Source organism: Mauremys reevesii, linkage group 12, assembly GCF_016161935.1.
Source record: "Mauremys reevesii isolate NIE-2019 linkage group 12, ASM1616193v1, whole genome shotgun sequence".
NCBI lineage: Eukaryota > Metazoa > Chordata > Testudines > Geoemydidae > Mauremys > Mauremys reevesii.
This window is the reverse complement of record NC_052634.1, coordinates 36,562,491-36,584,043: the sequence shown is the minus strand read 5'-3', so window position 1 is coordinate 36,584,043 and position 21,553 is coordinate 36,562,491. Positions and strand designations below refer to the sequence as shown.

The 21,553-nt window shown below is 46.5% G+C and overlaps 1 protein-coding gene across 1 annotated transcript in view; it reads left to right on the top strand.

Annotated features, from left to right (window-relative positions):
• The window catches only part of LOC120375400 (zinc finger protein 850-like), a gene marked incomplete at both ends in the record, with an annotated part of 188,503 nt that extends 174,341 nt beyond the window's left edge, over positions 1-14,162 (top strand). The window contains one exon of the mRNA XM_039496022.1: positions 13,494-14,162. Within this exon, the coding sequence (XP_039351956.1) occupies positions 13,494-14,162 (669 nt within the window). The remainder of the gene's footprint in view (positions 1-13,493) is intronic.
• Between the last annotated feature and the right edge of the window lie 7,391 nt (positions 14,163-21,553).

The window sequence follows — 21,553 nt, the reverse complement described above, 5'->3', positions numbered from 1 at the left end:
GCCACTGCCAATCTTCCCTGGAGGAAAATTCCTTCCCGACCCCAAATATGGCGATCAGCTGAACCCCGAGCATGCGGGCAAGACTCTCCAGCCATACCCTCTGGAAAAAGGCTAACAATATCCTATCATTGTACTAATTACCAGTGTGTCACTTAATTGACCTATTGACTAACCTATCATACCAACTCCTCCATAAACTTATCTAGCTTAATCTTAAAGTCATGGAGGTCCTTCGCCCCCACTGTTTCCTTCGGCAGGCTGTTCCAGAATTGCACTCCTCTGATGGTTAGAAACCTTCGTCTAATTTCAAGCCTAAATTTCCTGACTGACAATTTATATCCGTTTGTCCTCGTGTCCACATTAGCACTGAGCTGAAATAATTCCTCTCCTTCCCTGGTATTTATCCCTCTGATATATTTAAAGAGTGCAATCATATCTCCTCTTATCCTTGTTTTTGGTTAAGGAACACAAACCGAGCTCCTCAAGTCTCCTTTAAATGCGACAGGCCTTCCATTCCTCGGATCATTCTAGTGGCCCTTCTTTGTACTCGTTCCAGTTTGAATTCATCCTTCTTAAACATGGGAGACCAAAACTGCACACAATACTCCAAATGAGGTCTCACCAACGCCTTATATAACGGGACTAGCACCTCCTTATCTCTACTAGAAATACCTCGCCCTAATGCATCCCAAGACCGCATTAGCTTTTTTAACGGCCACATCACATTGCCTACTCATAGTCATCCTACGATCAACCAGGACTCCTAGGTCCTTCTCCTCCTCCATTACTTCCAACTGGTGCGTCCCAAGCTTATAACTAAAGTTCTTGTTAGTCATCCCTAAATGCATAACCTTACACTTCTCACTATTGAATTTCATCCTGTTACTAATACTCCAGTTTTCAAGGTCATCCAAATCTCCCTGGAGGATATCCCGATCCTTTTCCGAATTGGCAATACCTCCCAACTTGGTGTCATCCGTCAACTTTATCAGCCCACTCCTACTTTTGGTTCTGAGGTCAGCGATGAATAGATTGAATAAAATTGGACCCAAAACCGAACCTTGAGGAACTCCACTGGTAACCCCCCTCCAACCCGACAGTTCACCCTTCAATACGACCCTCTGCAGTCTCCCCTTTAACCAGCTCCTTATCCATCTTATCCCTAATCTCCACTCAGTTTAAAGTTTTAAGCTGTCCCACTTCTTCCTTCTTGGTTTTCCTATTTATATGGCTAAAAACCTTTTGCTATTGGTTTTAATCCCTTCGCTAGGTCCATCTCCACCCAGCTCTTTGCCTTTCTCACTGCTTCCCTACACCCTCTGACCTCAATAAGGTAGGTTTCTTTGCTGATCCCTCCCATTTTCCAGTCCTCCTATGCTTTCTGTTTTTTCTTAATCACCCCTCTGAGACGCTTGCTCATCCAGCTCGGTCTAAAACTGCTACCTACGAACCGTTTTCCCTTTCTCGGGATACAGGCCTCTGACAGCTCCTGCAACTTCAACCTGAAGTAACCCCAGGCGTCTTCCGCCTTTAGATCCCTAAATATGTTAGTCCAGTCCACTTCCCTAACTAGTCGCTTTAATTTAGTAAAGTTAGCCCTTTTGAAATCGTAAACCTTAGTCTCAGATGCAATTTTGTTTATCCTTCCATTTATTTTGAAACGAATTAGCTCATGATCACTCGAGCCAAGGTTGTCCCCTACAACTATTTCCTCAACAAGGTCCTTGTTACTCACCAAAATCAGATCTAAAATGGCATCCCCCCTCGTCGGTTCAGCAACTACTTGATGAAGGATTTCATCAGCTATCACGTCTAGGAAAAGCTGAGCCCTATTATTATTACTAGCATTTGTTTCCCAATCTATATCTGGGAAGTTAAAGTCTCCCATGATCACACAGTTCCTATTAGTATTTACCTCCTTAAAAACATTAAAGAGCTCTCTATCCATATCCAGGCTAGATCCCGGCGGTCTATAGCACACCCCAATCACTATCCCAGGGGACGCTCTAGTAGTTTTCTTCCCCAATGTGACCATTGCCCAAACAGACTCCGTATTATCCATTGCATTGCTAGTTATTTCGTTACATTTCACCTCATTATTGACATACAATGCTACTCCCCCACCTTTACCTTTGTTTCGGTCTTTCCTAAACAGCACATACCCTTCCATACCTGTACTCCAATCATGGCTACCGTTCCACCATGTTTCGGTTATTCCTACGATATCTGGTTTCAATTCTCGGACCAGGAGCTCCAGTTCCTCCATTTTGTTACCTAAGCTTCTCGCATTGGTGAACAAACATCCTAATTTTTGCTGTTTGGCTCCTCTCACCCTTTTCACCCAACTTGGTAGGGACACAGTACTACCAGTATGACCTGTCGGTCTATTATCCGTCCCCCCCCTCTTCCTTATACCTAACCCTCCCCCTCTGGCTATATCTGTTGTTATCCTGTTGTTCTCCCTCTCAATGTATAAATTTGGCGTGGAGAGTACCTGGACCTCTCCCAACCGTCTCCCCCCAATGTCTAGTTTAAAGCTTGTTTAATCAGATGAGCCAGCCTCCCTCCTAGAATTCTACTTCCTTCCCTACTCAGGTGGAGCCCATCCCGTGAGAACAGTTCTCTGTCCCCGAAAGCCTCCCAGTGCCCATACATCCCAAAGCCCTCCTTGTAACACCACTCCCTCAGCCAACTATTTATCGTCACAATCTTGTCACCCCTTTGGCGCCCTTCCCTAGGGACAGGTAGAATCCCACTGAAGATCACCTGAGCCTCAATTTCCTTGAGCGTCTTACCCAACCTGGCATAGTCTCCCTTGATCCTCTCTAGCGAGAATCTAGCCGTGTCATTCGTTCCTACATGAAGGATGATCAACGGGTTCTTACCTGCTCCTCTTAGGATCCTTTTCAACCTCAGGTCCACATCCCGTATTTTAGCGCCCGGTAGGCAGCACACCCTTCTGTTCTCTGGATCGGCCCTGGTCACAGGCCTGTCCAACCTTCTCAGTATGGAATCCCTAATCAGATAGACCTGCCTTTGCCTGGGGACAGTGCGGTCCTTTAACCTATCCTCTGTCCCCCCTGGTTGCAAGCTCCTTCCATTCCTATCATCCTTTGTGGTTCCCCTTAAGCCATCCTGCATCCTCACTGGGCCCAAACTTGGTGCTGCCTCCATCGACTCCTCCCCTCTTTCTAGCGGACTAGCCTGGCTCCTCACCTTTTTCCTTGCCCTCCCACCGTCAGCTACCACCTGCTGTACCTCTTCCTCATTCTCCAAACCTTCAAACCTGTTCCTTAACTCTATTTCTCCCTCACTGGCTCTCCTTTTCCTCGGCCTGCTTCTCACGGTCACATGCTTCCACCACCCATATTCCTCATCTGGCAGTCCCCCCTCACTGGACTTAGCCCCTGCTTCCCCCTTTACCTCTGAGCATTCCCCTTCGGCCACAGCTTGCCATTGCTCCATCAGCTGCTTGAACCCCCTTCTATGCTCTACCAGGGTTTCTACCTGCAGCTCTAGACCCTGGATCTTTTCCTCCAGCAGCTCTATTAGGCGGCACTTCATGCATACATAGTACTGTTCTGGGTCCCCCGCTAGGACCATGTACATACCGCAGCTGCTGCATGCTATCATCCTCAGTGTATCCTCTGCTGCTTGGCTCATGGCTGCTCTGTCTCGGCCTCGCTCGGCGTTCTTACCTGGGGAACACGGGACGCTCGGCGCCACCCCCTTCCGCCTCCCCCTGTAAACTCCCACTCAAACTCCCGGGTGGTGGGGCTCAGGGCCCTGGACTTCAGCCCCATGCACTGGGACTTCAGCGAGTCTAATGGTGGCCTTGCTTGGCCCCCCTGAAACCTGCTAGTGTCCCCCCAGCGGGCCCAGGACCCTGGTTGAGAACCACTGCCTTACTCCACGAACCACAGCAATGTTCAGGTTACTGCCAGTCATAGAATCATAGAATATCAGGGTTGGAAGGGACCTCAGGAGGTATCTAGTCCAACCCCCTGCAACTAGTCAGATACTAACCCAGACACCAACTCACAAGCATTCAATAAAGTCTAAACACATTCTTACAATTCTAATACCTCTTTTAACAATACTAACATAGGTGAGTCAGATTGATTCCAGCTATGTGTTTGTCCATGTTCAATTAAGACATGGGGGCTTTTGCAAGAGCTAACACCTCATCTGCCAGTGTCAGAGGCAGGATGGACAGGGATGGTGTGTCTCGCCTCTTTGCCAGAAGCTGGGAATGGGTGGCAGGGGATGGATCACTTGATGATTCCCTGCGCTGTTCTTTCCCTCTGAAGCACCTGGCATTGGCCACTGAGCTAGATGGACCAGTGCTCTGATGCAGTCGGCCATTTTTATGTTCACAGTCTGTGAGGAATATCTACTCATTTGGACTCACTGGGAGGCACAGAAAGAAACAAGATGTGCTGAGCAAGAAGGCCCAGTCTCAGAGCCCCCAGGGTCACACTTGCCAAAAGCTAAAACTAGGCCCAGCCCATGAAAGGGGCACTCCCAGGAGAGACTGTATAAAGGCTGGAGCATCCAATGTAAACCCGAGACAGCTGCCTTGGGGACAATGACAGGGAGAATCCCCCAAAGTGACTCCTTTGATTCTGCTCTTCTCTGGCCTTTGGTTCATAGAATCACAGAACTGGAAGGGACCTCGAGAGGTCACCAGTCCAGTCCCCTGCACTCAAGGCAGGACTAAGTATTATCTAGACCATGCCTGAGAGCTGTTTGTCCAGCCTGCTCTTAAAAATCCCCAATGATGGAGATTCCACAACCTCCCTACGCAATTTATTCCAGTGTTTAACCACTCGGACAGTTAGGGAGTTTTTTCCCCAATCTCCATCCTAAACCGCCCTTGCTGCAATTTAAAGACATTGCTTCTAATCCTACCCTCAGAGGTTAAGAAGAACAATTTTTCTCTCGCATCTTTGTAACAACCTTTTATGTATTTGAAAACTATTACCATGTCCCCTCTCAGTCTTCTCTTCTCCAGACTAAACAAACCCAATGTTTTCAATCTTCCCTCATAGGTCATGTTTTCTAGACTTTTCATCATTTTTCTTGCTCTTCTCTGGACTTTCTCCAATTTGTCCACATCTTTCCTGAAATGTGGCACCCACAACTGGACACAGTACTCCAGTTGTGGCCTAATCAGTGTGAAATAGAGCAGAAGAATTATTTCTCATGTCTCGCTTACAGTACTCCCGCTAATACATCCCAGAATGATGTTTTCTTTTTTTGCAACAGTGTTACACTGTTGACTCATATTTAGCTTGTGATCCACTATGACCCCCAGATCCCTTTCCGCAGCACTCCTTCCTACGCAGTCATTTCCCATTTTGTATGTGTGCAACTGATTGTTCCTTCGTAAGCGGTGTATTTTGCAGGTGTCCTAATTGAATTTCATCCTATTTACTTCAGACCATTTCTCCAGTTTGTCCAGATCATTTTGAATTTTAATCCTATCCTCCAAACCACTTGCTACCCCTCCCAGCTTGGTATTGTCCACAAACTTGATAAGTGTAAAAGAGACTGTTACTGGGAGGGTTTCATGATTTCTCAGAGAGTTACACCTGGTGGGAGGGGGCTAGGCCTGTACTGGAATAAGGTCACTCTGTTCTTCACAGTGTGGCAGAACCTAGAATGTCCATTAGCAGGGAAAAATCCTGGGGGGAATCGGCTTGTGGAATGGATGAAAACCCCGTCTGAATTCTCTCACATCGCCCTTCTCGCCCTGACAGGCTACAGACTAACGTCCACCTTTGCTCCAGATTATCCCATCCTCCCAGGGGGCAGGAAATGGCTACAATGGAGCTGGCTCAGGTAAGAGATTATCATGGAGCTGATGGTGGGCTCTGCTTGGAGGGAGAGGAGCAGTAAATGCATAGGAGGGTGGGAGCTGCTGGAGGTGGTGGGAGGCAGGAAATATTGAGGGTGGAGAAAGGGAGGGGACAGGATGTGACAAACCTGCTGAGACTTGTGTAACGTAGGGTGTGATGGGTTGTCACCCCTAGGGTTCAGTCTGGGGGGCTTCTGGGAACTGCTGTGCCCTCTAACCCTCAAGCTGGGCTGGCCCTTCTCACACTGCTTTGCTGGAGATTGTCAGCCTCTCCAGGCCCTGTTATCACCCAGCAGGACAGCAGGTGGCGCCATACACCCAACTAAGCTACCTGAAAGCCACTCAAGGACAGATAGAAGACGACAGCCAATTTCCCAGCTCCCAAACCTTGCACACTTGCTGTAGTATAAATTCAGAATTATACTATCTTATAGTGCACAGGGATCTCTATAATGTAATCTCATTAATATAATTCGCCTTCCCCTCAATATGGGAAAGATGTGCACAACAAGCTTGTGCTAACCAAGCTCAGATTTTCCCTGGACACTTCATTCAAAATACTTAACACTGGTTAAGATAAAGCATAAAATGAGTTTATTAACTGCAGAAAGATCGATTTGAAGTGATTGTTAGAAGAATAAAGGAGCAGGTTGACCCGGAGGCGGATACGAGTACAGGCTTCTTTATTGCAATACTTGTTCCCCTCGACCCAATTGTTGAGTAAGCACTGGATTAGTTACATCACTCTCCTTTTATCTCAGTTAGTATGTACACGCCTACATCCATTACAATACCCTCCAAACCCTTATTAAGTAATAGAAATACCCATACTGTTAGTATACCCACTCCTATCTATTATTCACAGGATTACACATGTCATACAGGTTTCAGAGTAGCAGCCGTGTTAGTCTGTATCCGCAAAAAGAACAGGAGTACTTGTGGCACCTTAGAGACTAACAAATTTATTTTAGCATAAGCTTTCGTGAGCTCCAGCTCACTTCTTCGGATGCATAGAATGGAACACACAGACAGGAGATATTTATACATACAGAGAACATGAAAAGGTGGAAGTATGCATACCAACTGGAAGAGTCTAATCAATTGAGATGAACTATCATCAGCAGGAGAAACAAAACTTTTGAAGTGATAAGTGATAGAAGGTGTGAGGAGAACTTAACATAGGGAAATAGATTCAATTAGTGTAATGACCCAACCATTCCCGGTCTCTGTTTAAACCTAAGTTAATTGTATCTAATTTGCATATTAAGTCGTGTTCAGCAGTCTCTCGTTGGAGTCTGTTTTTGAAGTTTTTTTGTTGCAAAATTGCCACCTTCAAGTCTGTCACTGAGTGGTTAGAGAGGTTGAAGTGTTCTCCTACTGGTTTTTGAATGTTATGATTCCTGATTTGTGTCCATTTATTCTTTTGCGTAGAGACTGTCCGGTTTGGCCAATGTACATGGCAGAGGGGCATTGCTGGCACATGATGGCCTATATCACGTTGGTAGATGTGCAGGTGAACGAGCCCCTGATGGCATGGCTGATGTGATTAGGTTCTATGATGGTGTCACTTGAATAGATATGTGGACAGAGCTGGCATCAGGCTTTGTTGCAAGGATAGGTTCCTGGGTTAGTGTTTATGTTGTATGGTGTGCGGTTGCTGGTGAGTATTTGCTTCAGGTTTGGGGGCTGTCTGTAAGCGAGGACTGGCCTGTCTCCCAAGATCGTGAGAATGAGGGATCATCTTTAAGGATAGGTTGTAGATCTTTGATGATGCGCTGGAGAGGTTTTAGTTGGGGGCTGTAGGTGATGGCTAGTGGCGTTCTGTTGTTTTCTTTATTGGGCCTGTCCTGTAGTAGGTGACTTCTGGGTACTCTTCTGGCTCTGTCAATCTGTTTTTTCACTTCAGCAGATGGGTATTGTAGTTTTAAGAATGCTTGATAGAGATCTTGTAGGTGTTTGTCTCTGTCTGAGGGATTGGATCAAATACGGTTGTATCTTAGAGCTTGGCTGTAGGCAATGGATCGTGTGGTGTGTTGCGGATGGAAGCTGGAGACATGTAGGTAAGTATAGCGGTCAGTGGGTTTCTGGTATAGGGTGGTGTTTATGTGACCATCACTTATTAACACAGTAGTGTCTAGGAAATGGACCGCTTGTGTGGATTAGTTTAGGCTGAGGTTGATGGTGGGATGGAAACTATTGAAATCATGGTGGAATTCCTCAAGGGGTTCCTTTCCATGGGTCCAGATGATGATGTCATCAATGTAACGTAAGTAGAGTAGGGGCGTTAGGGAACGAGAGCTAAGGAAGCGTTGTTCTAAGTCAGCCATAAAGATGTTGTCACACAGAGGCACTGCTATGGGTACCCGCTCTACCAAGCCTTTTAAAACTCTTGGATACAAGTTATCTGGACCTGCTGATTTAAACATGTCTAACTTCAATAGCTGCTGTTTAACGTCCTCGTGAGTTCTTGTTGGAATGGAAAGAGTGTCGTCGTCAACATCTTATGATATGAGTTACAGCATCTGTTTTTCTCCAAATCCAGGGGAGAAATATTGATTGAGGACTTTTACCTCTTCTGCATTATTTTTGATAATTCTGCCATTTCCATCTAGTAATTTACCACTACCATTGTTAGGATTAATTTTGTACTTAATATACTTTTAAAAACTTCCTTCGTATTTCCATTGATTTCTTATAGCCAGTTTTGTACAATTCTGACCTTCTCACTTACACTCTTTACTATTGACTTCCCCTTTCTTCCATATATTTGGAGAGTGTTGGGATTCCTACCAGGGAGACACCAGCAGGGTCCAGAGACAGCCCCATCTCCTATATCAAGCTCTGGCTTGTAGGTATGTGATAAATGTGAAGACCCTGCCTCCGTCTGTCAGCTGGGAGACACAAAGGTTCTCTCTTTCTACCCTCTGATGCCTCCTGTATGCTCTAGACAAGGTGGGGTGGGCGGAGCTTCCATTTACCTGGTGCTGCTGTTCTGTGAATAATAGGACTGTGAGTGGGGCAGCAGGTACTGAGTGTTGGACTCTTTCTCTTTCAGGGGCCGGTGACCTTCGAGGAGGTGGCTGTGTATTTCACCAGAGAGGAATGGGCTCTGCTGGACCCCACTCAGAGAGCCCTCTACAGGGATGTCATGCAGGAGAACTATGAGACGGTGGTCTTGCTGGGTGAGGAGTCCTGTCCCCTGGGTTATTAGAAGCTGTGGGGTCTCTTAAAGAACCCAAGTAGTGATAAGTTTATACCTTTATTTGTCATACAAGTTTTGACAAGTTTCCTTGCCCCCCTTTTTTGCCTTATCTCCCATACATAAGTATCATTTTTGGACATGTGCCATTTTTGGTGCTGTCAGTCATTTTAAAATTGCATTGAATACATCCTTATTGGCTACATTAGCAACTACATTAATAACTGTAGCTTTCATGCCTTTTCAATAGGAAAATCTGCTGACTGTAGACTTCTAAAGTAAATAGGAGTATGACTCATGCCTGGCTTGTGTGACAGGCAGATGAGCTCCTCTTTTGATAGGAGATGCAGCTGAAAAAGTGAAGTTTTTTTACCCACGAAAGCAGATGCCCAAATAAATCCATTAGTCTTTAAGGTGCCACCACTGGACTCCTTGTTGTTTTTGATAGGAGAGCGTATAATGTTGACATTCAGGACCCCACGGGTGAAGGGAGAACAGAGCTATGGGAGGGGAGGAGAAGTGGGGAGTAGATAATTCTGGGGTGCCAGGACATGTGGGGGGGGGTGCAGGATTAGAGCTAAGAAGCAGCAGGGAGGGATGAGGTTGTGAGAGACGAGGAGGAAACACAAGAAGTTCCCAAGGTGCCAGGAGGTGGTGCCGGCTGAGAGTAATGGGACAAAGAGGAGGGGAGTGTGGAGGAAGGGCACCCAGGACGTGGGCTGGGTTGGTCAGTGGGCGGGAGGAGAGGTTTAGGGATCTGGAGCTGTGGGGAATCCCAGACCTTTAACCTCGAATCCCTACCCAAGCTTTATAGCCTACACTCCGGTTTTATTTCTGTTCAGTTTCGCTTCATTATACATTTTTTTCCTGAATATTATTATTTTAACTCTTGACCTCCCTCTCCCGCTCATTATCCCCCTTCCCATATAACCTCCCCATCTCTATGCACAGCGACCCTGTCCACCGATCCGGAGTCCTTGCTGCATCCTCCCTCCCATCGCGGGGCTGCTACCCAGGCACAAATAGGCACTTTATTGATGATGTCACAGGGTGGTGGTGTAGCCTGTACAATTTTTATGGCTATAAGATTACGTATTGGGGTACAGCTTGTCCTTGTACATGGCCACTCACAGTGTATTGAGGGAATGAGATCTGGTGAAACACACAGAAACGTGATTTAATACAGACAGTTATAATGGAAATCATAGGCCAGGCTCAATACATGTAACAATTAGACTAGATAGTAAAGAGGGTCTTGCCCTGTGCATACTTACAAGTTATGGACACCGTTGGAAACAAAGATCGAGGGGCAAGGGAGCCCATCAGAAGGGAGGCCCTGCTTCAGTTGACCCTATCTCAGGGACCCAACAAAATGAAAAAATGGTCACTAGGAAAGGTAATTTACCCACTTTATTATAGTAATACGATGGCTATATACCATATCTGCTCCTTTACTCTGATTACAATAATGTCAATAGCTGCCCCAACCCATATGTGGCCTTTGGGAAGTCCATAATTTAGCATCAAGCATTAATACTCATGATTTACATCACTTAGTTATTAATAATTCCAATATATGAATGCCTCCAACTGCTGAGATACTGCATAGCAACCTAATTGCTAAAGCCCGCCCTCGCCCTCCCCCCCACCTCGCTTTCAGAATCCTGTGGCGTGTTGCACCTGTTTGTGGTTACTCGTTAGTTTCTCAAAATCAGGGTGCAAAATATCTGACTTTGGGATTCTCTCCTTAGGCCTATTCAGATAAATCCCAGACTTAAGCATAACTACTCCCACAAAGCCTCCACCTAATATACGGCCCTTAACTGTAGCAAGCTTTGGCTATGTTTATACTACCGCAGTCAGTCGACCTACACTGCGCAACTCCAGCTACGTGAATAAAGTAGCTGGAGTCAGTGTACCTTAGATCGCGTTACCACAGGGTGTACGCTGCAGGAGGTCAACTTTACTCTTCTCATCTGGATAGAGTACAGGGGTCGACTGGAGAGCGATCTGCAGTCGATTTAGCGGGTGTTTACTACACCCGGTAAATCGACCATGGGTGGATCAATCTCAGAGTGTCGATCCCGGCTGTAGTGTAGACCTGCATCGCCTCCTTGCCCCTCCACGCATGTTCCAAGCTAATAAGCAATATTGTGATCATGACATTTTCCCTCTAGCAAGTATAAAATTGCCCACAAGACATGGTGGTCGTAGATGATAAAATCAGGTCGGGGTCAACAGGAGTGAGAGTTTGGAGAGTCTTGTCCCCCCCTCTCCCCATCTGCAGCAGCCACAAGCTGTCTTCCCTCCAGGCTCCTTGGATCTCTGAGCCTGTCCCTCCTGAGCTTGTGTGGCCCAGTTCTTGTTTCTTACACTCTCCTTTTCCGGAAGAATTAGGGGCTGTTGCTTCTGAATTTTAGTGTTTAATTCCCCAGCCTTCTCCACACACTGGGGGAGTTTAATTCTCCCTCCCATTACACCTGAGTCACTAGGTTTCCTAATTCCCCCAAATCTGCTTTTGCGATGTCACAGTTCTGGGGTAGCGAAGCCTTTGAACTGCCTCCATGGTCTGCTCAAGCAGTGGCCTCTTGGGTATCAGGCCGCTAGCCAGCCCCTCTCTATGGGTGGGGACCCACATGCCTCTCCTGTTTGACCAGGGTGTGAGGATTGCAGCTTGTTCTCCACTGTGTTCACTGGACTAACATCCAGTTCCCGTGCTTTGCTTTCTCTCCAGGGGCTGTGAGCCGTGTGTGTGTGATAGAGGCAGGAATTTTGGTGATACTTCTATGATGCCAATACACACCTCAGTTTCCCTCTGTGGTTGGTATTGCTATGATTATAAAGAGGAGGAGACATGAGGTGTTTTGTCACGGAGCTGTCACGGGGTGATATGAATGGGTCATTAAGGACAGGCTGGGACCAACCTACATCAATGGAATACCCGACAGAGACAAGGGAATAATTGTCACCTGTCCATGGGAGGATCTCAGTTTTGCTGAGTGAAGCATACATACATACATACTACCCTAATTAACTTACACCCAGCAAAATTAATTATACCGCAGGCAGAAACAATTAGAGAACCAGAAAAGTGGTGGACATAAAGATAAAACAATACAGAAATGAGGGTACCACAACCGTTGATAAGTGATTTCTTGCCAGACAGGATGCTATCAAACTAAATTTTCTTTAAGCATCTTAAGATCTATTTCATTATCTGGTGGTTCTACCCCTTCCCCCATTCTGTGGTTGTCTTGTCTAGTTAGATTGTAAATCGTTCAGGGCATGGGCCATCTACTATTCTGTGTTTGTACTTTGCCTAGCACAATGGGGATCCACTGTTAGCTGGTCCTTAGGCACTAAGGTAATGCATATGATTTATAATAATAATAACTCTCCTGCCACTTTGAGCCAAGGAAGCCGGCCTTGGGACGTTACTGCTTAAAAGTGATCTGGGGTTAAAACCGTGGACTATTCTTTGTGACAAGTATCCCACAAATTCCACTGACCTTCCTTGTTTTCTTTACCTGACGTAGGGTTTCTAAATTCCAAACCTGATGTGATCTCGCAGCTGGAACGAGGGGAAGAGCCATGGGTCCCAGACCTCCAGGGCTCTAAGAAAGAAGTGCTCCCGAGAGCTGCCTGTATAGGTGAGGGATTGGTTAAACCAACTCAAAAACTCTCCATGAATACAGGAAACATTTGGGATGCCCTACAAAGACCTTGTAAGCTCTCCAAGTTCAGGATTGTTCCCTTCAGATGTGGAATCATTAGGCAGATGTCACTCATGGCTTCCCACCTATCCTGACTAACAACTGGCAGCAGATCCCTACCTGATCCTGCTTTCCCCTGCATGTTCTGGTGAGATGCAGACCAAAACTGGTCCCTTCCTTTCTCTTCTGGGGAAGGGTTTGGGGAAAATCAGCTCCTGATAGGTTTGATCTCTCCCGCACATATTTTGGTTTGTTCATCCCTTTTTAAATTCCTGTCTCTGAGATTTCCTTTTTCTCAGGCACAGGGAGTGACCTGTGTCTGGATTCTGTCTGTCTCCCATTAGGTGTTGGGATGGCGAGTGAGAATGTGGAGACACCCCAGCAGGAAGATGCTGAGCAAGTAGAACCACATGGGACGTTATCAGGAAGACCCAAAGGGAATGTTTCCAGGAGTTGTGCACTCCCAGAAAAAGCAAAAGCCTGTGAGTCTCAGCAGAGTCTAGAGGAAAACTTCAGTAGCCACTCAGACCTTATTACACACGAGAGAATCAACTTGGAAGAGACTCGCTACACATGGCATGAGTGTGGGAAAAGCTTCAATGAGAGCTCAGACCTTTTCACACATCAGGGAATCCACACAGGAGAGCTGTCCTACACATGCGCTGAGTGTGGGAAAAGCTTCAGTCGGAGCTCTACCGTTATCGCACATCAGAGAATCCACACGGGAGAGAAGCCCTACACATGCACTGAGTGCGGGAAAAGCTTCAGTTGGCGCTCAAACCTTATTGCACATCAGAGAATCCACACTGGGGAGACGCCCTACACATGCTCCGAGTGTGGGAAAAGCTTCAATCGGAGCTCTACCCTTATCGCACATCAGAGAATCCACACCGGAGAGACGCCCTACACATGCTCTGAGTGCGGGAAAAGCTTCAGTTGGCGCTCAAACCTTATCGCACATCAGAGAATCCACACCGGAGAGACGCCCTACACATGCTCCGAGTGTGGGAAAAGCTTCAATCGGAGCTCTACTCTTATCACACATCAGAGAATCCACACCGGAGAGACGCCCTACACATGCTCTGAGTGCGGGAAAAGCTTCAATCGGAGCTCAAACCTTATTGCACATCAGAGAATCCACACCGGAGAGACGCCCTACACATGCTCTGAGTGCGGGAAAAGCTTCAATCAGAGCTCACACCTTATTGCACATCAGAGAATCCACACCGGAGAGATGCCCTACACATGCTCTGAGTGTGGGAAAAGCTTCAGTCATAGCTCTACCCTTATCTCACATCAGAGAATCCACACCGGAGAGACGCCCTACACATGCTCTGAGTGCGGGAAAAGCTTCAATCGGCGCTCAAACCGTATTGCACATCAGAGAATCCACACAAGAGAGACCCTACACATGCTCTGAGTGCGGGAAAAACTTCATTGAGTGCTCAGACCTTGTCAGACATCATAGAATCCACAGTGGAGAGAGACCCTACACATGCTCTGCATTTGGGAAAAGCTTCAATCAGAGGTCATTCCCTATTAGACATCAGAAAATCCAAATGGGAGAGAACTGTAAGAAATGCCTTGATTAGGGCTGGCCAAAGATTTGTTTTTTAAAAAATCACATTTGCTAATTCCAATATAGTGATCTTTGCACCATCTTCACCGTGGTCTCTCAGCTCCCCCAGATCACTTGCCTCCTTCTGCCTTTTTTAGCTCACCCTTCTTTGGGGTCAGTCCTATGATCTTTTCTATCAACTCCTTTCCTTTTGATTCGTAGGAGCGTGTTCCCCTCCAGCCAGGAATGTTCATCAGCTCCAGGTCGGGGAGAGAGGGTTGATGCTGCCAAGCTACCCTGAGGCAAAAGCTACCTGTGCCTTACATCCACTAGGACTGTACATGGAATTGGCTGCTCAAGTTAGTGATTTTGGTGTAAAAAGACAATTATAGTTGTAGAGCAGAAGCAGCCCAGGGAGTGAACCTAACAGGCAATGATCACGTGATCTCTCTCCTGCCATCCATCTCCACCCTCTGACAAACAGGCTAGGGACACCACTCCTTACCCATCCTGGCTAATAGCCATTAATGGACTTAACCTCCATGAATTTATCCAGTTCTCTTTTAAACCCTGTTATAGTCCTAGCCTTCAGAACCTCTTCAGGCAAGAAGTTCCACAAGTTGACTGTGCGCTGTGTGAAGAAGAGCTTCCTTTTATTTATTTTAAACCTGCTGCCCATTAATTTCATTGGTGGCCCCTAGTTTTTGTATTATGGGAGTAAGTAAATAACTTTTCCTTATCTACTTTCTCCACATCACTCATGATTTTATATACCTCTATCATATTCCCCCTTAGTCTCCTCTTTTCCAAGCTGAAAAGTCCTAGCCTCTTTAATCTCTCGTCATATGGGATCCGTTCCAAACCCCTAATCATTTTAATTGCCCTTCTCTGAACCTTTTCTAATGCCAGTATATCTTTTTTGAGATGAGGAGGCCACATCTGTACGTAGTACAAGATGTGGGCGTACCATCAATTTATATAAGGGCAATAATATATCCTCCGTCTTAGTCTCTATCCCCTTTTTAATTATTCCTAACATCCTGTTTGCTTTTTTGATTGCCTCTGCACACTGCGTGGACATCTTCAGAGAACTATCCATGATGACTCCAAGATCTTTTTCCTGATTTGTTGTAGCTAAATTAGCCCCTATTATATTGTATGTATAATTGGGGTTATTTTTTCCAATGTGCATTACTTTACATTTATCCACATTAAATTTCATTTGCCATTTTGTTGTTCAATCACTTAGTTGTGTGAGCTCTTTTTGAAGTTCTTCACAGTCTCCTTTGGTCTTAACTATCTTGAGCAATTTAGTGTCATCTGCAAACTTTGCCACCTCACTTTTTACCCCTGTCTCCAGATCATTTATGAATAAGGTGAATAGGATTGGTCCTCGGACTGACCCTTGGGGAACACCACTAGTTACCCCTCTCCATTCTGAGAATTTACCATTTATTCCTACCCTTTGTTCCCTGTCTTTTAACCAGTTCTCAATCCATGAATTCCTTCCCTTTTATCCCATGACAACTTAATTTACATAAGAGCCTTTGCCGAGGGACCTTGTCAAAGGCTTTCTGGAAATCTAAGTACACTATGTCCACTGGATTCCCCCTTGTCCACATGTTTGTTGATCCCTTCAAAGAACTCTAATAGATTAGCAAGACACCATTTCCCTTTATAGAAACCATGTTGACTTTTGTCCAACAATTTATGTTCTTCTACGTGTCTGACAATTTTATTCTATTTATTGTTTCAACTAATTTCTCCAGTACTGACATTAGACTTACTGGTCTGTAATTGCCGGGATCACCTCTAGAGCACTTTCTAAATATTGACGTTACATTAGCTATCTTCCAGTCATTGGGTACAGAAGCAGATTTAAAGGACAGGTTACAAACCATAGTTAATAGTTCTGCAACTTCACATTTGAGTTCTTTCAGAACTCTTGGGTGAATGCTGTCTGGTTCCTGTGACTTGTTACAGATAAATTTATCAATTAATTCCAAAACCTCTTCTAGTGACACTTCAATCTGTGACATTTCCTCAGATTTGTTACCTACAAAAGCCAGCTCAGGTTTGGGAATCTCCCTAACATCCTCAGCCGTGAAGATTGACACAAAGAATCCATTTAATTTCTCCTCAATGGCTTTATCATCTTTAAGCCCTCCTTTTGTATGTCGATCATCAAGGGGCCCCACTGGTTGTTTAGCAGGCTTTCTGCTTCTGATATACTTAAAAACCATTTTATTACCTTGTGAGTTTTTGGCTAGCCAATCTTCAAACTCCTCTTTGGCTTTTCTTATTAAATTTTTCACTTAATTTGGCAGTGTTTATGCTCCTTTCTATTTACCTCTCTAGGGTTTGACTTCCACTTTTTAAAAGTTTTTATCTCATTGCTTCTTTTACATGGTTGATAAGCTCCGGTGGCTCTTTTTGAGCTCTTTTACTGTGTTTCTTAAATTGAAGTATACATTTAAGTTGGGCCTCTATTATGGTGTCTTTAAAAAGCGTCCATGCAGCTTGCAGGGATTTCACTTTAGTCACTGTACCTTTTAATTTCTGTTTAACTAACCCCCTCATTTTTGCATAGTTCCCCTTTTTTAAATTAAATGCCACAGTGTTAGGCTGTTGAGATGCTCTTTCCACCACAGGGATGTTAAATGTTGTTATATTATGCAGTTTATTTCGAGCAACTGCAGTTAGGCGGGAGCGTACACATGGGCAGAGTTTCCCCTCCTGAGGTAGGTCTCGGTTAGATAAACAGTTAAGGCAAGCATTTATACCTTTTGTGACACAGTAATGAGCAACAACTGCATTTTGTTTATACATATTCCTTTCTGATAGCTTACTTCTCTCAGCAATTTCTGCTACAGTCTGCATTCTATTCTTCTCTAACACAAGGTCAAAAAACAGCATCTCTTACAGTTCTTTTCCACTCGCCCAGGCCCTGCTTGGAAGTCTCGCATTATTAGCTGTTAGAGTTAGCCTGTTAAATATCAAAATAAGGAGAAAACACAGTAATACAAAGCAAAACGAAATCACAAACAGAAATGTCATTGGAAATACAAATATAAAAAAGGGAAATGCAATCCCCATCACTTTATCATGTCTGGGCCATTCCTGTAGCGAGAGCACCTGCTAAGGTCCCTGTGTGCTTACGAGAAACCTGGAGGAACTCATACCATAGCCTGAACATGAAACTCAACTGCTCCCAGGTGCCGCAGTAAAACCCTGTCCCTGCTGTGATGGTGCACTCCATGTGATTTTATGAAAATATGCTAATGAGTGTGAATATAATGTAATTGGAATATGCTTCATGCAAAAGATCTCTGGTAGAGTATCATTATAAAGCTTATAATCTACTCTGTGTGTTCATCCTATTTGTATGAACCGATCATTCCTGTATCTGAAACTAGAAATATGAACTATAACTCTGAGGTCCTGTGGGGCTCTTCCCCAGGAGAGAGACAAAACATTCCTGCCTTGTACCAAAGCTGTATAAGGGGATGGAACTGAACAAACATGGCTGCAGTCATGAGACATCCCCTATCTATCACCTGAACTGGAACACGGACTATACCAGGTGAAAATATTGGGCCCAGACTAGAAATAAGTCTAGTCTGCAAAAGAAGCTTATTGGAAGATCTCTGAGGATGAGATTTTTATCTGTATTAGGCTTAGACTTGCATGTTTTTGTTTTATTTTGCTCTATGGAGAATAGAAACTCCACAGAGAAGGAAAAGTTAATGCCCTAGAAAAGTCTCTGTGTGTGTGGGTGTGTGTGTGAGATGGGTGGGAGGGTGTCTAGAAACCACTCTCCTCTAGTTTCTTTTCTCTGATTTCCTGTAGAAAATCTGAAGCAGGGAGCAAAAGCCATTGCCTTCTTTGACGCTTGAACTCAGGACCTTTAGATTATGAAATTGACATGCTGCCAGCTGCACTAAGAAGGCTTGGAAAAGCTTTAGGCTCAGTGCATATAGGACCCTCCTACAGCCGTGCCTGGGGCAGGGAAGGAGCCAGAGATGTGCTGGAAGAAGCAGGGAGCTCTGGTGAGCAGAGACTTTTCCTGGCAGCTTTCACAACAGCAAAGAAATCAATTCATGCTGCCAGTGAACAATCTACTGGAACTAATGGCAGCACAGGGGGGATGTTTCCAAGCTGTGCACCTACTTCCACATTTTAGAACTTACTCTCCTTTTCCTAGTAGGGCACTTTCCATGTGAATTAAGCAAAGCAAGTTGGGGAAACTACACAAGGAGTAGAAACCAGGGCGCCAGATAAGGGTTGAACTCATAACCCCAGCAGTATCCCCCTCTGTGCTAACCAGTTGCACCACTGCAGGTGCTTCTTAGACAAAGCTGGGCAGCAGGCAGTTATCAGTCTCTGGGGTTCACACCTTTGCCTGGCGATTGTCAGGCTGATACATCAAACCTAACTCAAGATGTGGCTTTTCAGCCATGAGACTCCAGGACATTTTAACAGGAAGAAAATCTCGATTCTGGTTTAGCCCCATTTGACTCCTTCTGCCCATCTTCTCTGCCCCCTCCCCGCCAGTCTCTTTCCTTCCCCACTGGGGCCGTGCAGAGAGGAGCCCCAGTCAGTCTCTGTCACAGAGTCTGTATCCCGTAAAGGGAGGGATGGCTCACTCTAAAACATTGATCGTGGGGAGGGGAGGGGTGGGCATGGTTAGGGGGAGAAAGGATGGAGATCTAATGGTGGGGCCCAGAGAGATTCCCCCTTATTGGGGAGATCCCCCACTACCCCCATCAGCCAGCTGGGGGAAGAACAACTTGGGATTGCTTGGGGAAGCCACCTTTAAAAACACAAGTGTAACATGCTAGTTACATTTTAATATGACCAAAGCCTCCTCAAACCCAGGGTCACGATTACTGGAATGATTTTGTCCTGATATTTTACTGGCCGCAGACACAAAGCGAGTCAAATTACAGTTTCCGTTTGGAGTCAGTGCACACACAAGAATCCGGAGGCTTTTAATTCCTTAGGTTCTGCTGCCATTTCATTTCTGTCCTGTTCCAAGATTTATTGTTGTGCAAAGCAACGTTAGGCCCTTGGGAGTGTCCCCCCCTGGTCCCGCCTTCTGCCCCATGGCAATTTAAAAGAGCCTGGGGACCCCCACCATCACCACCAGCAGCAAAAGGGGACTAAGGCACTTTCCTGCCCGCCCTCGCTCCGTGTGGCACGCCACTCCCGGAAACGCCTGGCACATCCCTGTGGCCCCTGGGGTTGGGGGGAGTCTCTACACGCTGCTCCCTCCTTGAGTGCCAACTCTGTCAACTGTGGCAATGGGAGCTGTGGGGGTGGAGTCTGTGGGCAGCGGTGCGCAGAGACACCCCCGGCCCTCCCGCTTAGGGGCTGCTGCCGGGGGGGGTGAGGTGTGGGTTGCTTTTGGGAGATGCCTGAGGTAAATGCACCCCTCACCCTCTCCTGCACCCCCTGCCCCAACCCAGACTCCACACCTGCACCCCAACCCCCTGACTGAGCTCAGACCCTGCATCCAAACTCTCTCCCAGAGCCCAGCCCCTCTCCCTCACCCAAACTCTCCCCCAGAGCCTTAGGCAGGTGTGTGTGTGTGGGGGGGGGGGGCAGGACTTGGTCCCATTCTGGGCACCACCAAAAATTATACAAACCTGCCGCCCCTTTCCAGCCCAACCTTCTGCTGATGCACCTCAGCCCACACTCCTGCAGGGTTTGAAGCTTCCATTGCTTAAATTCCAGGACACTGAGGGATTTCAGCTGCCCTTTGCCCACAGGGAACCTTCACCCCACTCCCAACCAGGTTCTTGTCCATGGGATCACTGTAGGGGGGCTGGGTCCCTCGATGTCTTTTTTCTCTCTGTGACAGGCCAGGGTGCAATAACTGGGGCATCTGAGCACCCAGGACCTTCTGTGGGGCTGCCATTCCCCTTCCCCTTCTGTGGTCTCGTCTGTCATTGACTCCAGCCTTTTTTCTGTCCATCGTCAGCACCATCCCAAGCCAGCTGCACTCGCCTCAAAAAGACAGAGAGTCCTGTGGCATCTTACAGACTAACAGACGTATTGGAGCATGAGCTTTCGTGGGTGAATCCCCACTTTGTCGGATGAATGTAGTGGAAATTTCCAGGGGCAGGTATAAATATGCAGGTAAGAATCAGGCTAGAGATAGGGAGGTTAGTTCAATCAGGGAGGATGAGGCCCTCTTCTAGCAGCTGAGGTGTGAACGCCAAGGGAGGAGAAATTGCTTTTGTAGTTGGCTAGCCAGGCACAGAATTCCCACTCCATTCATCTGATGAAGTGGGGATTCACCCACGAAAGCTTATGCTCCTGTACGTCTGTTAGTCTATAAGGTGCCACAGGAATCGTCGTCGCTTTTTACAGATCCTGACTAACACAGCTGCCCCTGTGATACTCAAAAAGACAGTGTCCCCTGTTGGGTGTAAATCACTGACCTCTCTCTTCTCTGAGCACTGACTGCCCCTCTGTTTCCTTGCCTCTCAGTCTGTGCAGATGGGACCTTTCTCTCCAGTGCTGGAGATTCACCCTTCTCATCTACCCTTGTCCCAAGCAGCACAGCGGGTGGGAATCTTACATGTACCAAGGTGACTTAGGAACAGAAACCCCCCCCCAGACCTTCCATGCAATTGGCACTTGCCCCTCACTGAGCAGGATTGAAACTCCTGCAGGGAGACTGCTGAGCCACATCCCCTCCGGGCATGAGCAAAGCTGCAGGGTGAAAAAATGAACCTGGAGATTGAACCCAGGGCCTCATACATGCTGAGTATGTGCTCTACCACTGAGTTACATCCCCAGATGGGCTGTGGGTGCTATGGGTCACTCTCAGAGCCCTCCTGTTCCCAGCACATCCAGTGACATATAAGTTTCACAAGAAGCACATTCCCCTCTCTGAGGGCCAGACCTGCTCTCCTGCAGGTTAATTGTTCATAGGGGTCACTTTGCAGCAGGACCAGATTTGATGTGTGGGGAAGAGAGAGTTTGTGCCCTGGACTCAGGGTGCAGAGATGCACTCAGCCCTCTCCCCTGCATTGGGTGGGTGGTGCTGCCACCTCCTGCTGGAAAGTCATGATGGTGGTGGGGCTCTGTGAGCAGCTCACTCCCTGACCCTGGTGGCAGAAATGATGAGATGGAGGCTCCAGCTGTTCCTAGGATTTACTATTTCCACCTGCCTGTGAAGTCCAGCTTTCCCCAGCACATTCACTGCGGTGCAA